This window comes from Cavia porcellus, unplaced genomic scaffold, assembly GCF_034190915.1.
Source record: "Cavia porcellus strain 051 isolate PalLab524CR breed Dunkin Hartley unplaced genomic scaffold, mCavPor4.1 scaffold_7, whole genome shotgun sequence".
In the NCBI taxonomy this organism is placed as follows: domain Eukaryota; kingdom Metazoa; phylum Chordata; class Mammalia; order Rodentia; family Caviidae; genus Cavia; species Cavia porcellus.
In genome coordinates this window covers 47,899,023-47,913,030 of record NW_026947490.1, presented here as the reverse complement: position 1 = coordinate 47,913,030, position 14,008 = coordinate 47,899,023, and the positions used below count along the sequence as shown (strand labels likewise).

The 14,008-nt window shown below is 38.5% G+C and overlaps 1 protein-coding gene across 2 annotated transcripts in view; it reads left to right on the top strand.

The window, feature by feature from the left end:
- The window catches only part of Copa (COPI coat complex subunit alpha), a 54,304-nt gene that overhangs the window by 309 nt on the left and 39,987 nt on the right, over positions 1-14,008 (top strand). For both annotated transcript variants that reach the window (XM_003466569.4, XM_063253514.1), the window contains exons 2-3: positions 2,753-2,866; positions 3,491-3,564. In XM_003466569.4, the coding sequence (XP_003466617.1) occupies positions 2,753-2,866; positions 3,491-3,564 (188 nt within the window). The remainder of the gene's footprint in view (positions 1-2,752; positions 2,867-3,490; positions 3,565-14,008) is intronic.

The following is a 14,008-nucleotide window of genomic DNA, read 5'->3' as shown; positions in this document are numbered from 1 at the left end:
GCGGGCAGCTTTGCAATCCTCTCTTCTTTGTGTGTCCTGGGGCTTTGCCTTACGTTCGAAGCGGTTCCTGCACCGCAGGGACCCCTTAGGTCTGCTCCTTGTTTCCCAGCTCCTTGTTTCTCCTCTCTCGGAGGCTGTGCTCCTGACCTTTTTTCTGTTCCCAAAGCCCTTTGGCTTGTTGGTGATCATGTTATATAGAGAAGCACTGGGCACTGAGATTTGACTTCAGTCATTGTAGCTTTTCTTGGAGAGTGTACTGGCTACTTAATGTAAGGAGGCCTGCCTCCACAATCTCAACACCCATTGAACCATATTCCCGACTAGAAATAAGTACGTTGAGGCTTGTATCCCCAGTAAAATGTGAGATTGATAGAGTTGCCAGATAAAATACAGAATACCCAGTTTACTTGGAGTTTCAGATAAACAGCGAATAAATTTTAGTAATTTGTTTTGGAGGGCAACTGATTGAGTGCAATGATTTCTTAAAATGTTAAAATGAAAAAAAGCAGAGAAGGTCCAATAACAGCTGTAAAAATACATCTGCAATGTTTAGTAAGATGCAACAGAGTCGTTACAAACTTGTTTTTTGGAGTCAGGAGGGCTTGTTTTGGAATTCTAAAATATCCATTAACTAAATATCTCTAGGTCTATGTTTCCTCATCTTTAAAATAAGAGTTGTTAGCATCCTGTTACAGAGAGAACTAAAATGAGAAAGTATGTGGAAAGTGTATTACAGAGCTTGGCTGGATTCACTAAAAAATTGGAGGACAGGGCTGGGATTTAGCTCAGCGGCATAAGCACCTGCCTTGCAAGCAGGCGGTCGTGAGTTCACTCCCTGGTACCGATAAAAAACGAAACACACACACACACACACAAAATGGAGGACATTAATACAAGAATATATTCTGAGCAGTTTCTAAATTTCATCTAAATCTTGATTGTAAAGGGTGCCATTAAAGATTTCTGGGACCTGGTTTGTTGAAATGGACCCTTATTACCCTGGAGTTTTCTCCTAATAACTTCTTGAAGGATACACCCCACGCTTCGAGCAGTTTTTACCCGTGGGGACTTTGTTTATGGTCATCATGTACTAACTAATAAGGGCCAGATGTATCTTTTTGTTTTTTTGTTTTGTTTTGTTTTGTTTTGTTTTGTTTTGTTTTTGTCTTTTTCCTTTTTATCGGTACCGGGGATCAAACTCTCGACTGCCTGCTTGGAAGGCAGGCGTTTATGCCGCTGAGCTAAATCCCCAGCCCTCTAGATGTATCTTTTTGTAGTAAACGCTACCCAGCTGAACAAAATGTATAGAATAAAGGTTTTCAGAGATTGGACAACAGGCAGTGCAGGAAGTAATTTGTGGGAAAGGAAAAATAAAGTAAATGCTAGATTATTTTACCTTACTTCACTGGCTAGAGTTTCCAGTCTGCAGTGAAATAATAGGGAAGAGTCCTGTGGACTACCCAGGAAAAGAGTTTAGAGTTAAGAAAGCAAAGATGGCTAAAATTTGCGAGGCAAAATACCAGAAGAGAGGGTATATTGGTGAACAGAGAGCGCTAGAGATCTGCCAGGGGTTACCCCCACACCTTTGTCTGTGTACTATTTTGCCTGTGCACGTGAGAAAACCACCCAAAACTTAGAAAAGAACCATGAAAAAAAGAAGAACAATACCTGATTTCACAAAAGGCTGAAAATAGTTTGTTTTCTTATTAGGCAGAATGTAAAGACTTCCTGATATTAAGAATATCATATAAGGAATCTCAGGACATTAGTAGTGGTTCCAAATTAGACCTAGACGAATGGTGGCAAACTTATGACATGCGTGCCACTATGGGCTATTTGTATCATTGAAAGTGTTTCATTGAAAGCTCTTAAAGTTTCACCATCACCACCCTAGACCAAAGGCTGCTGAGCACCGACTATAACAAAACTTAAAAGCAAGCCTCAAAATGATCAACTTAACTGTACCCTAGAAAAAGTCCAACAGTATTTAAAGGAATATAGTAGAATCCCAGCACTTAAATTCCATCTATTCCCTTTCTAGGTACTGCTCTAAAGAGTTGAAGACATACTACAGAATTGCAGTGATATATATGCAGACCCATATTTATAGTGGCACAGTTCACAATGACTAAATTTTGGAAGCAGCCTGTATGTCTATTAGCTGATGAATGGCTAAAAAAAAAAAAAAAAAATGGTATTTATATACAATGAAGTACTACTCTACCATAAAGAAAAACTCAGAGTAATTTGTAGGAAAATGGATACACATTGAGACCATGTTAAGTGAAATCTGACACATAAGCTTAAATATCGCATGGTTCCTATTATATGAGAAAACCACAGAGCAAAATTAAAGATAGATAATAAGAAGTAGGAAGATATAAGAAATAGAGGGAGGGGAGAGATAAGGGAAGCATAGAGAGTGAAGGAAGAAACAAAGATGTGTGTGTATCAGCTCCATAGGAGGAGTGTAAACATTTATGTACTACAAACTGTACTAATAAAAATGTTACAACAATAAAGCAAATTCATCAGTTCATTTACTTCTATTGTTCTTGCCATTAACTGATTCTAAAAATAAATCTTACTGATGTTAAAAAGTCAAGTAACTAACAAGGAAAAATTACAGTGTCTGGCATCCAATAAGTCATCAAGTATATTAAAATGAGTGAATGAACCAGAATTGACAGAAGGTGACACTGTGGGTCTTACATAGCTCAACATATAATTTTCTGTTCCTTGTGCCCCACAGGGCTCAGTTTTCACCCCAAACGACCCTGGATCTTGACCAGTTTACACAATGGGGTCATCCAGCTATGGGACTATCGGATGTGCACCCTCATTGACAAGTTTGATGAACATGATGGTAAGATAGTTTCTAGGAGAATGTTAAAAAAGATACGTCTTTATTGTTTTCTAGGGTAGTTTAAGCCTTGTCTGACATGGATTCCTTTAGGATTAAAGAGTGTGGGATGGAGATGTGATATATATGCATGCCGTTTTCTTAATATGAATATATTATGTATCACAAACATATACTAAAAAAAAAAAATTTTTGAAAGGGAAGCCTGATACATAACTGTGGTCCCAACACTTGTGAAGCTGTAATGGATTGGTCACTGGAGCCCTGGGATTTGAAACCAACCTGGACCCTGTCTCTCAAAAAAAAAGAGTGGACAAGAATATCCCCAGTTCTTGGGGAGAGAACTGAAAAATCCTGAATAGCAATCACTGAGAGCATTGTTGGTGAGCCTATGGCACATGGGCCACAGTGGGTACATAGTGCCCTTCCTGTTGGTATGCGAGCCAAGTAACTCCAGTAGCCAAGCCTCCAATATTCAGGTTTAATTGCAGCATTAGCACTTTGTGTAAATAAGCAGACTTTGGGTTACAGTTTGGGCACTTGATCGCTAAAAGGTTTGTCATCCCTGTCTTTTGAGATTTAAAAGAATAGCTGCTTCTAACATACATCATCTGCTTTCTTTCCCAGGGCCAGTGCGAGGCATTGACTTCCATAAGCAGCAACCACTATTCGTCTCTGGAGGAGATGACTATAAGATTAAGGTACAGAGGGTCTGTCACTGAGAATAAAGGGCAGAAGCATGTGGGAAAGTGTAAAAGAAAGTATAAAAAAAATAGCCCAGGTATGGAGATAGGCATGACATAGACACTTGAGAAACTCTAATTAGTTTTATAGGAATAAAACTTGGAAAAAGGGAGAGAAGGGACACAAAATGAGAGGAATCAGGAATATCTTTGCAGTACTGAGGGGTTCTCATGCTACCATGCAGATACGGAGTCATTAAAAGGGTTTAAGTAAGCTGGACGTGGTACTTAGTAATTCTAGTACTTGGGAGCTGAGGCAGGAGGATCCTGAGTTTGAGGCCAGCCTGGACTACTAGTAAGATCCTCTCTCAGAGTGGGGAGGTATTAAATATGAGTGATACAAGAATCAGGTTTACTTTTTTTTTTTTTTATTAGATAATACTACAAAGAAAAAATTGGATGAGTTAGGCAAGATTTGAGGCACAGGCTGAGGCAGGAGGATTGTTGTGAGTTTGAGACCAGCCTGGGCTACAAAGTGAAGTCAAGGCCAGCCTGAACTGCACAGCGAGACCCTGTCTCAAAAAGACAAAAAAAAAAAAAAAAAAGATTTGAGGCACAGATACTAAGTAGGAAACTATCATATGATGGCATTATGACAGGTGAACAGAATCTGAATTTAGGGGCAATAGTTTTTGAAATGTGGAGAAAGAGACAGATTTGAGAGTATAAGGATGTGAAGCAATTCTTTTTTCATTTTGTTTTGTTTTGTTTAGTTTTTTGAGACAAGGTCTTGCTATGTAGTTCAGGCTGGCCTTGAACTCACTATGTAGCCCAGACTTGCCTCAAACTCATGGTGATCCTCTTGCCTCAGCCTCTGGAGTACTGAGATTACAGGTGTGTACCACCATGCCTGACTGGCAATTCTGTTAGATGAAGATTGGAATAATGATAAGGGAAAACAAATGAAATGATGTAGATTTTTGGTTTAGGTCACTGGTAGCAAGGATATTGTTAACCAGGAAAAGAAAATCAAGAGGAAGTACAGTTTTCTGAAGGGGGGAAAATGAATAATAAGTTCCATCTTTGCTCTGATGAGTTTGAGGTCTGGTAGAGGTACGATTGCACTAGATATATATCTGGGAGTTATCATGAAGGAGGGAGCTAAAGCAGAAGTGGTAGATATAACTCATAGAATAATTTGAGTAAGAAGACAAACTATCATCTAAGAGAAGAGAGAGGTAGAGTGGGTAGAGTGATTGAGATGTTGGAGATAAACCAAGGAGAAGCAGAAGCCTCTTGGATGCCAAGGAAGCAGAAAATTTGGGGAAAGAGAGTAGACAGGATAAGATCCAGTCCTAAAAGTCACCTTTGGATTGGCAAATTAGAAAAGTGTTTGTGATTTGTGTAGTGTTAGGTGAAAAAGCAGCTGGAACATTGGCATTTCTTTGGAGATTGATAAAGATAAAAGTTAGAACTAGCAACTTGAAACTTACAAAGTCTGTATGTCCAACCATGTAGTTAAATGCACTTTATAAAAAAGTTCAGTGTGTTTCACTAACTACTTCTAAGAATTATGTGTTATAGGTTGTATAGCCACTGCCTTTGGAGAAAAGTGGTATTCGAATTATAGGGAGTTATGTTCTTTCTGTTTAGCTTTTAGGCACAACCTCCTAGAGGCAGTTAATGGAAGCTCAAGCTACCACATAGATCTCAAGAACCACTAAAAACAGCTCAGTAGTAGAGCACTTGCTTAGCACACACAAGAGCCTTGGTTCAATGCCTAGGACTACAGAGAGAAAGACAGAAAGAGAGAGCTTGGTTAACTTGTCTTCTTATGATCTGTTTGAAAAACACTAGGTTCATTTAAGAAAAGGGTTTTTTGAATGTATATATGTCCCAAAAATGATTAATATTTTTTAAGAAATTATTTTTCATTTATATGAAATGTCCAAAATAAGTATCTATAAAGATAATAAGTAAATTAGTGGTTTATAGTTGGAGGAAAGGGGTACTAGGAAGTGAGGAATATCTGCTAATATGTATGGATTACTCTTGGTCTCACTATGCAGTTTAGGCTGGCCTTGGGCTCACTCTCACATTGTAGGCCAGGCTGGTCTCAAACTTGCAAACGATTCTCCTGCCTCAGCCTCCCAAGTGCTGGGATTACAGGAGTGTATCACCATTCCTAGTCTGGGTTACTTTTTGGAGGGAGAAGACCATTCAAAATTTGACTGTGATGATGGCTGCAGAATTGTGAATATACTGATACTCATTGAATCTATATCTTAACTAGTAAATATATGATATTTAAATTGTACTTCAATAAAGTTTATTGAAATATGGAAATTCTCTATTAGCTAGCTGTTGGGTTTTAATTTATATGCCATGGTTTTATTTTGTAGTTTTTTGATGACTAATAAAGTTAGAAATTTTTTCATGGGAAAAGATTATCTTAAAAAATCATGTCTATGGGCTGGGGAATATAGCTCAGAAGCATCAGTGCCTGCCTGGCTAGTACAAAGTCCTGAGTTCAGTCTCTGGTACCAAAAAAAAAAAAGTCATGTCTGTGGATCATGGTATCACTTGCTATGTCCTGCTAAAGGTAGCATTAATATAATCCTCATGTACAAAGAATAGGACAGAAAGCTTAGCAAATGGCCCATAACATTATCTAAAATGCTCCCGGTCTTTAAAGGTTCACAGTCCCAGAGTTCTTAAGGACATTAAAGGAGTCAGGATAAGTTAAAACTAGAAATGTAAAAGTTTAAAACACTGAAATCCAGCCGGGCATGGTGGTGCATGCCTGTAATCCCAGCATGTGGGAGGCTATAGCAAAAGGATTGCTGCAAGTTTGAGGCCAGCCTGGGCCATATAGTAAGTAAGGTCAGCCCGGACCACAAAGCAAGACCCTGTCTCCAACAAAACAAAACCCAAAACACAACTCCATAAAAGGGGAAAGAGTCAGTTAAGAATAGTACTTGTGGTGTGATCTAATTTTTTGGTGAGGGCTGGGGATTTAACTTAGTGGAGTTAGCACCTCCCTGGCAAGTACAAGGTCATGAGTTTGATCCCTGGTACCAAAAAAAAAAACCTTTACTATGTACATGTTTATATACAGATGAAGGTGAAGGTAATGGAATATTCATTTTTTTCATGTTACTTGCCATTTTTCACTTTTATACATATGTATAGAATAAGTGCTGAGTTCCAGCTACCATATTAAGTGCCGAAGTCATATATCATGCTGAAGATCCTTGCCTTGAGGGATATTACATTCTTATTTGGAAATAATAAGATCTTTTTGAGTTGCCTGAATTTGTTATAACAAATACCGTTTTTTAAAATCCATGTACAGTAGCACATACCTGTAATCCCAGCACTCTAGTCACCAAGGCAGGAAGGACTGTGAATTCAAAAGTGCCAGGGCCAGCTTGAGCTACAATTGAGATCTTGTCTCAAAAGAAAAAAAAGATACGACTTTTTTTGTAATTTACAAAAGAAAATTTTTTTTTGTTAAATTTTATTTAAAGAAAGACTAAGCAAAACAAAATAGGTAGAAATAATACGTTCAGAGAAAATAAACAGTAAAAAATCACAAGTTGATGTTTACATATTGTCGTTTTACAAATAGTTGTTCAAGGTACAAGAGTGGAATATGTAAAGTTGGAATTCAAACAGCAAGACTGCAAACAGTTCTGTTTGTCCAACAAAAGCTTAGTAACATGGTTGTCAGTCCTATACACTTAAACATACATGCAGTTATCCATATCTTCATTTATGTTTAGATTAAACTAAAGCAGGTTAAAATCATTCTGAACAAAGAATAATAGTATTGCTGGATTTCACATCATGACACTCTGTGATCAGCACTAAGTACTGTAGTGCCTTTTTTTTAAAAATTTAAAGAAAGACTAAAAACAGAAAACGGGTAGAAATAATACATAATTTCAAAGACAAAATAAACAGAAATCACTAGTTGATGATTACAGATTGTCTTCTTACAAATAGTTATTCAAGATAATAAAGTGGAGTATATAAAGTGGGGATTCAAACAGTGAGACTGCAACCAGTTTTGTTCAACTATCCAACTAGAACTTAAAAATATGATTATCAATCCTATACACTTAAACATACATGCAGTTATCCATATCTTCAATTATGTTGGCATTGAATAAACCAAGCAGGCTAATATCACTCTGAACAAAGAATAATACTATTGCTGGGTTTCACATTATGACACTCCAGGATCAGCACTGGGTATTTTAGTGTCTCTTTTTCTTCAAAGTATCTGTTCAGTTCATCATGTGTCATAAGATCTGTTCTCATAAACTGTTTACAGATTCTACACACACATGAGTCTTAACATGTATTTCTATCCTTTCTATATTAGAGGGAGAAACAAAACAAAGCAAGGCAAAGCAAAACATTTTCCTATAAACACATGAAACAAAAAAAAAACATAAGACCATTGTACAAAGAGTTCTACCATGGTTCCTGTGTTGTCTCTTGTTATCTCAAATAGAATTGACTATGTCATCAGACATAGTATAATTGAGTATATCAGTGCATAACAATATTAATAAAAACACAACTTTGTATACAGTTTAGAACTTCAAAAACCAGTAGTTATCAAACCAGAATGTGTATCCTAGAGTCTTGTCATCTTCAGTGTAGTTGCCTATACTCTCAAGACTTGATACCATCAATCATACCAGTTTTGAACAAAATCTTCTCTGCCTCATTTCTGTTATGCTCTTGTTTGCCTATCTTCTTCATTCTGTTTTCTACTCCATTCATTGAGGCCTCTCTGCCACCGTTCCTGGCTAAATATTTCACTTTTGAACTCGTCTATGAGGTCCCTAGTACTTTTCTTTCTCTCTAGAATGCCCTGCAGTATTCTCTGTAGACTTGGATTAGTGGTTGCAAATTTCCCAAGTTCCTCTTTGTCTTGGAAGCATCTTGTTTCTCCATTAATTTCCAGAGATAGTTTATAGCAGGGTATATCAATCTGGGCTGGAGATTATTTTCTTTCAGGGCTTGGAATATTTTGCTCCAGGCTCTTCTTGACTTGATGGTTTGTGTTGAGAAGTCTGCCATTATTCTGATGGGCATTCCTCTATAGGTTATCTGTTTCTTGTCTCTAACAGCTTTTAGTATTTTGTTCTTATATTGAATTTCTGGGATCTTGATTATTATATGCCTGGGTATAGTTCTGTTTTAGTTATAGGTGGCTGGAGTTCTGTATACCTCATATATCAGAATATCGTTTCCTTTTCCTATGTTTGGGAAGTTTTCCTTAATTATTTCTGTGAATAACCTTTGTAGTTCCTTTGTTTGTACCCCAGCTTCATTCACATTCTTTATTCTCAAGTTATAGATCCTTTTGTCATCTTCTAGCCTTTGTATTGTTATTGCTTGTTTCTTTGTTATTTTTATTTATTTATTTATTTATTTATTTTATTTATTTAAGGAGAAAAGAAAAGAAAAGAAAAACAGTGAAGGGGTACAAGTTATACAGATTTACAAAAGAAAAAAATGCGCAGTAGGAAATCACTAGTTAATGGATTACATATTGCCATCTTAGAGATAATTGTTCAAGTCACAAAAATTAAAGCTTGTAGAGTGGACATTCCAACAATGATACTGCAAACAGTTCTGTTCAATGATCCAATAAAACTCTGTGATATCATTTTCTATCTTATACACTTAAATATACATGCAGTTATATAGTTTAGAGCACTTTCTTTTCCTCTCTTTTGTACTATGACTATTACACATTTTGGGTTTCATTGCTCCCACGGTTCTTATTGCTTTTTTGGAAGAGAGTAAAACCAAATGTGACATAACAGAACAGAATCGGTCAAGTCAAAAGGGTGGACATAATAGATAATACTTCTTTTTTTTTTTTTTTTTTTTTGTCTTTTTCATTTTTATTGGTACCGGGGATCAAACTCACGACTTCCTGCTTGCAAGGCAGGCGCTTATGCCACTGAGCTAAATCCCCAGCCCCTAGATAATATAAAAACATAATACAAGGTGATCAACAATGGTTACCATAATGCCTCCCGCTATTTCTAATAGAATTGCCTATATCATTAGTTGTAATACAATTGAACAAAACAGTAAAGAATAAAACCGACAAAACCAAAACATTGGAGACATTGTAGGTCTTCAAAAGTAGATAAAAGTCAATGAGAATGGGCGTTATAATGAATCTCATTATCTTCTCAGCTGATGCCTAAACTTTCGAACCTGATACTATCCAGCAAAACAGAATAGAGGAACCTCAGTCAAAAACAAGATGGTGAGAGTAATACAGGGCTTCAAATCGAGATAATAGAAAGTCAAAGTGGGTTACTATATTATATCCTGTTATTTTTTTCCCCTTTAATTAAACGGATAAAAATTAAAAAGTAAATAATAGAGTGGAGATTGAGAAAAAAAGAGGTCATAAGAGCGAAACAGGGCAGATCAAAACATAACCATTTAAGCAGAATAGTGTTTCACCACCAGATATTTCCGACCCAAAAGTAGTTACCATATTGACTCTTTCCTTGAAGTCCTTGAGTACAACTTCGTATACTGTAGCATTAAGTATATCAAAACAATGTAAAACCATTTAAGAGAATGACAGCATTATAGAGTATTTAGAATCGACTAACAGAAAATGAACAATGGTTTCTGTATAATCTCCTTGTCTTTAAAAGGTTTTTGCTTATACTATCATACATAATAAAATCCAATAAGATACAACCTGTTTAGACCATTGGAGACAGAAGAACAAAAGCTAGATGAGACTTCAAAACAAGATGGTACTAAATCAGTATTTCCTATTAAGATGTCATTTTGTCCAAAATAGCTGTTCCTATCATCCAATCTTCTCTGTTTCATTTCTGTTGAGCTCTTTTTCTGTCAGTAGCTGTCAGTTTGTCTTCTTCATTTTGTTCTCTGCTCCATTCGTTGTGGCCTCCCTGCCACTATTTCTGGGTTCTTTGTATTTTTCTTTTTTAAGAATATCCTGCAATACTTTCTGTAGGGTTGAATTGGTGGTTGCAAATTCCCCCAGTTCCTCTTTATCCTGGAAGCACCTCGTTTTTCCGTCAATTTCCAGGGACAGTTGTGCAGGATATCTCAATCTTGGCTGGAGATTATTATCTTTCAAACCTTGAATTATTTTCCCCCATGCTCTTCGTGATTTGATGGTTTGTGAAGAGAAATCTACTGTAATTCTGATGGGTGTTCCCTTGTAAGTAGTCTGTTTCTTGTCTCTTACAGCTTTTAATATTCTTTTCTTGTATTGAATTTCTGGAATTTTTATTATTATATGCCTGGGTGTTTCTCTGTTAGGGTTGTAGGTAGCTGGGGTCCTGTATGCCTCATACATCTGAGTATCTTTACCTTTTGCTAAATTAGGAAAATTCTCCTGGATTATTTCTGTGAGTAGCTTTTGTAGTTCACTTGTTTGTGTCCCTACTTCTTCTTTTATGTTCTTAATCCTTAAGTTATGGCTCCTCTTATCATCTTCTTGTCTTTGTATTATTGCTGTTTGTTTCTTTGTTATTTTTAAGAAGTTTTTCATTTCATTCTCCCATATTACAAGTCTGCCCTCCAGTTCAGATAGTCTGTCCTTAGTTTCTTTCAAGCTGTTATGCCAGTCTTGGATAGACTTCTTAATTTCTTGATAGTCCCTTTGAACCTGCTTCACATACTCAATGCTTTCTCTGTTTTCTCCATCAAGCAATTCTCCCCTCTTTTTCTGTTCTTCCATTCCACCATCTGTTTTTTCCTGGGTGGTGCTTAGCATTTCTCTAACTATTCTGCATACTTCTAGCTTCAGGTCGTTGATAACTTCATTCCTGAATTGGTCTATGAGGCTCTCTATATGGTGCTTAATGTATATTGGTGCGGTGTCCACTATCGCCTGTTTCTCAGGATTGGGGGCCGAGGAGCCTTTCTTGTTGCTTCCCTTCCCCATATTTTCTGTTCCTTATAAAAATGCAAGCTTACATAGGAGGCCCGGCTTCCCTGCCTGTCAGCCACAGCCTGATCAAATTGCGCTGGCTAGTTGTTCCCGCCCACCGCTGCGCACCAGGGAGTTGCGGAGGAGGCAGCCTACGCGGGAGTCAGTCACTCCTCCTGGCCACCTCAGGCTCTGGGATCTGGGTTAGGCCAGCCTAGGGAGTCTGCCAGCAGCGTCACGCAGGCCAGGCACTTTTCACCAATCCGGTCCGAGAGGGGAATGTGTGGCTGGAGTCACCACCGCGCCCTGCTCTTACAGGACTGCTGGAGCCCAGAAAGACCTCCGCTGGAGTCAAACTGTGGTAGGGGGTCAGTTTCTCACTCACCTCGCCACCAGTCAGTTTTCGTGTACGCCTCCTTGTCCGTCCTGTTTTCGACTCCGTTCGCAGACTCCCGTTCCCAGAGCTTCTGCGCGTCTCTCCTTGCTGAGCCGCTTGTGGAGGCAGCCAGCCGCCGGGCGGCGGGAAACCCAAATCGCAGTTTCCAATGGCGCGGGGTCGAGCCTCCACTCCGAGTCTTTTCTGTTCCTATTTTAGCGCCAGGACTGTATTCTAAGTTGGTTTCTCTCAGCCCAGTTCGTTCCTGAGTCAGCAGAGCATATCTCTACCGGTTCGTGTCTCCTTAGTCCGCATCATTCCTGGCCTCTGAGCCGAGTCTTTCAGAGAGCCTCCGGTAGTTGCTGTTGTCTGTCCGCCATGTTCTCCCGGAGTCCTTCTTTGTTATTTTTAAAAAGTTTTCCCTTTCATACTCCCACATTGCAAAACTGTCCTCCAGTTTGGATAATCTATCCTTAGTTTCTTTCAAGCAGATTTTCCATCTTTCCATAGAGTTTTTAATTTCCTGGTGATCTCTTTGAATCTGCTTCATGTATTCTATATATTTTTTTTATATTCTTCATCAAATGATTCTCTCCTTTAAGTACCTCCCTTCTTCTGTCTGTGTCTGCTTGAGGAGTACTTAGTATCTCTTTAATCAATTTCCTTATATTTTGCTTTATTTGGCTAAATATTTCACTTTTGAACTCGTCTATGAGGTCCCGAATATATCTCTTTATGTCCACTGGCGCTGTGTCTGATATTGCATGTTTACTGTTCTCGTTCTCCTTTGTATTTACCTGTCCTGGGTCATTGTTCTCAGGGTTGGGACCTGGGAACTTTTTGTTGGTGCTTCCTCTCCCATCTTTTTTGCTTCTTCCAGGAGGCCCCAGTTTCTTTCTTTGTTGGTTACAATTCTGAAGCACGCTGGCTAGATGACCCTTCCCACTGCAGTGTGCTAGTGAGTTGCAGACAGGGACAGCATATGCTGGCCCCTTCCGTCAGGATCAGTCAAGCACTGTGGCCTGCACTGTATTACTTTGCGTCGCCACTCACCTCCCCTCAGGGTGGCGGCAGCTGGAGGAGGGCGGCCGCACCGGGGTCAGGGGCCGGGGCAGCTGGTGGGTGCCCAGTCACTCCCAGGCCCGCGGCGACAGGTCTTGCTGGTGGCCCAGAGGTGCCACAGGCAGTGGCTGGAGTGCAGTGGTGCGGGGATCAGTCAAGTTGCTGTCAAGAAAATTTCTTTTAACAAATACTAGAATAATAACAAGTTGACCCAGATAAAATTTTAAAATGTTAAGTGAAATTTTTAAAAAATTGAAGTTAGGGAGGAAAAAAAAAAGCATCTGATGGCTCAATTTTATAGATTTGTGGGGTTTTCTGGTTGAGGAGGATTTGCTATCTTATATTTGTGATCCTAGCTTTAGTGTTTTCTTCATCTGTATCCATTGACGTCTGATGCATTAGTATTTAACTCAACTTTATATCTGAATGTTATTGCTTCTGTTTATTTCAGGCTTAGCAGTGTAATATTTTTCATAGTAATGAGTTCAAATCTGTTTGCAGAAAAATAAGTACAGACCACAAATATATGGGCATCATTTGCCACCAAGTTAGGAATCATGATAATGCTGTGGTAATCTCTCTGGAGGCTTAGATCTATTCTGCTTATTAAGGTAATAGGTAAAGTGCAATACTGGTATCTGTATTTAAACTGATAACGCAAGTTAGTTAAATAATTGATAAGTGTCTTGTCTTCTGCTATTAAAATGATTTCTCAGGCACATCAGCATGTGCCTGTAGTCCCATCTAGTAGAGAGGCTGATACAGAAGGATTCCTTCTGGCCCAGGAGTTGAGGCTAGTTGGGCAACCTAGCAAGGCCCTGTGTCAAAACAAAACAATCTCTGCAAAGAGATACCTTTCTATAATTTGTTTATCTGTGTGCTTTTACAGTGCTGGGGATCAAACCCAGGCCATTGTACATGCTAGGCAAGCACTGTATCTCCAGCCTCGCTTCCCATTGTTTTATCTTTAGCTCTTCCCTAACCTTACCCCCATCGCCTCCTAACCCAATTTTGGGTAGCTGATGTATATTTTGACACCCCCACCAACCTTTTTTTTTTTTTTG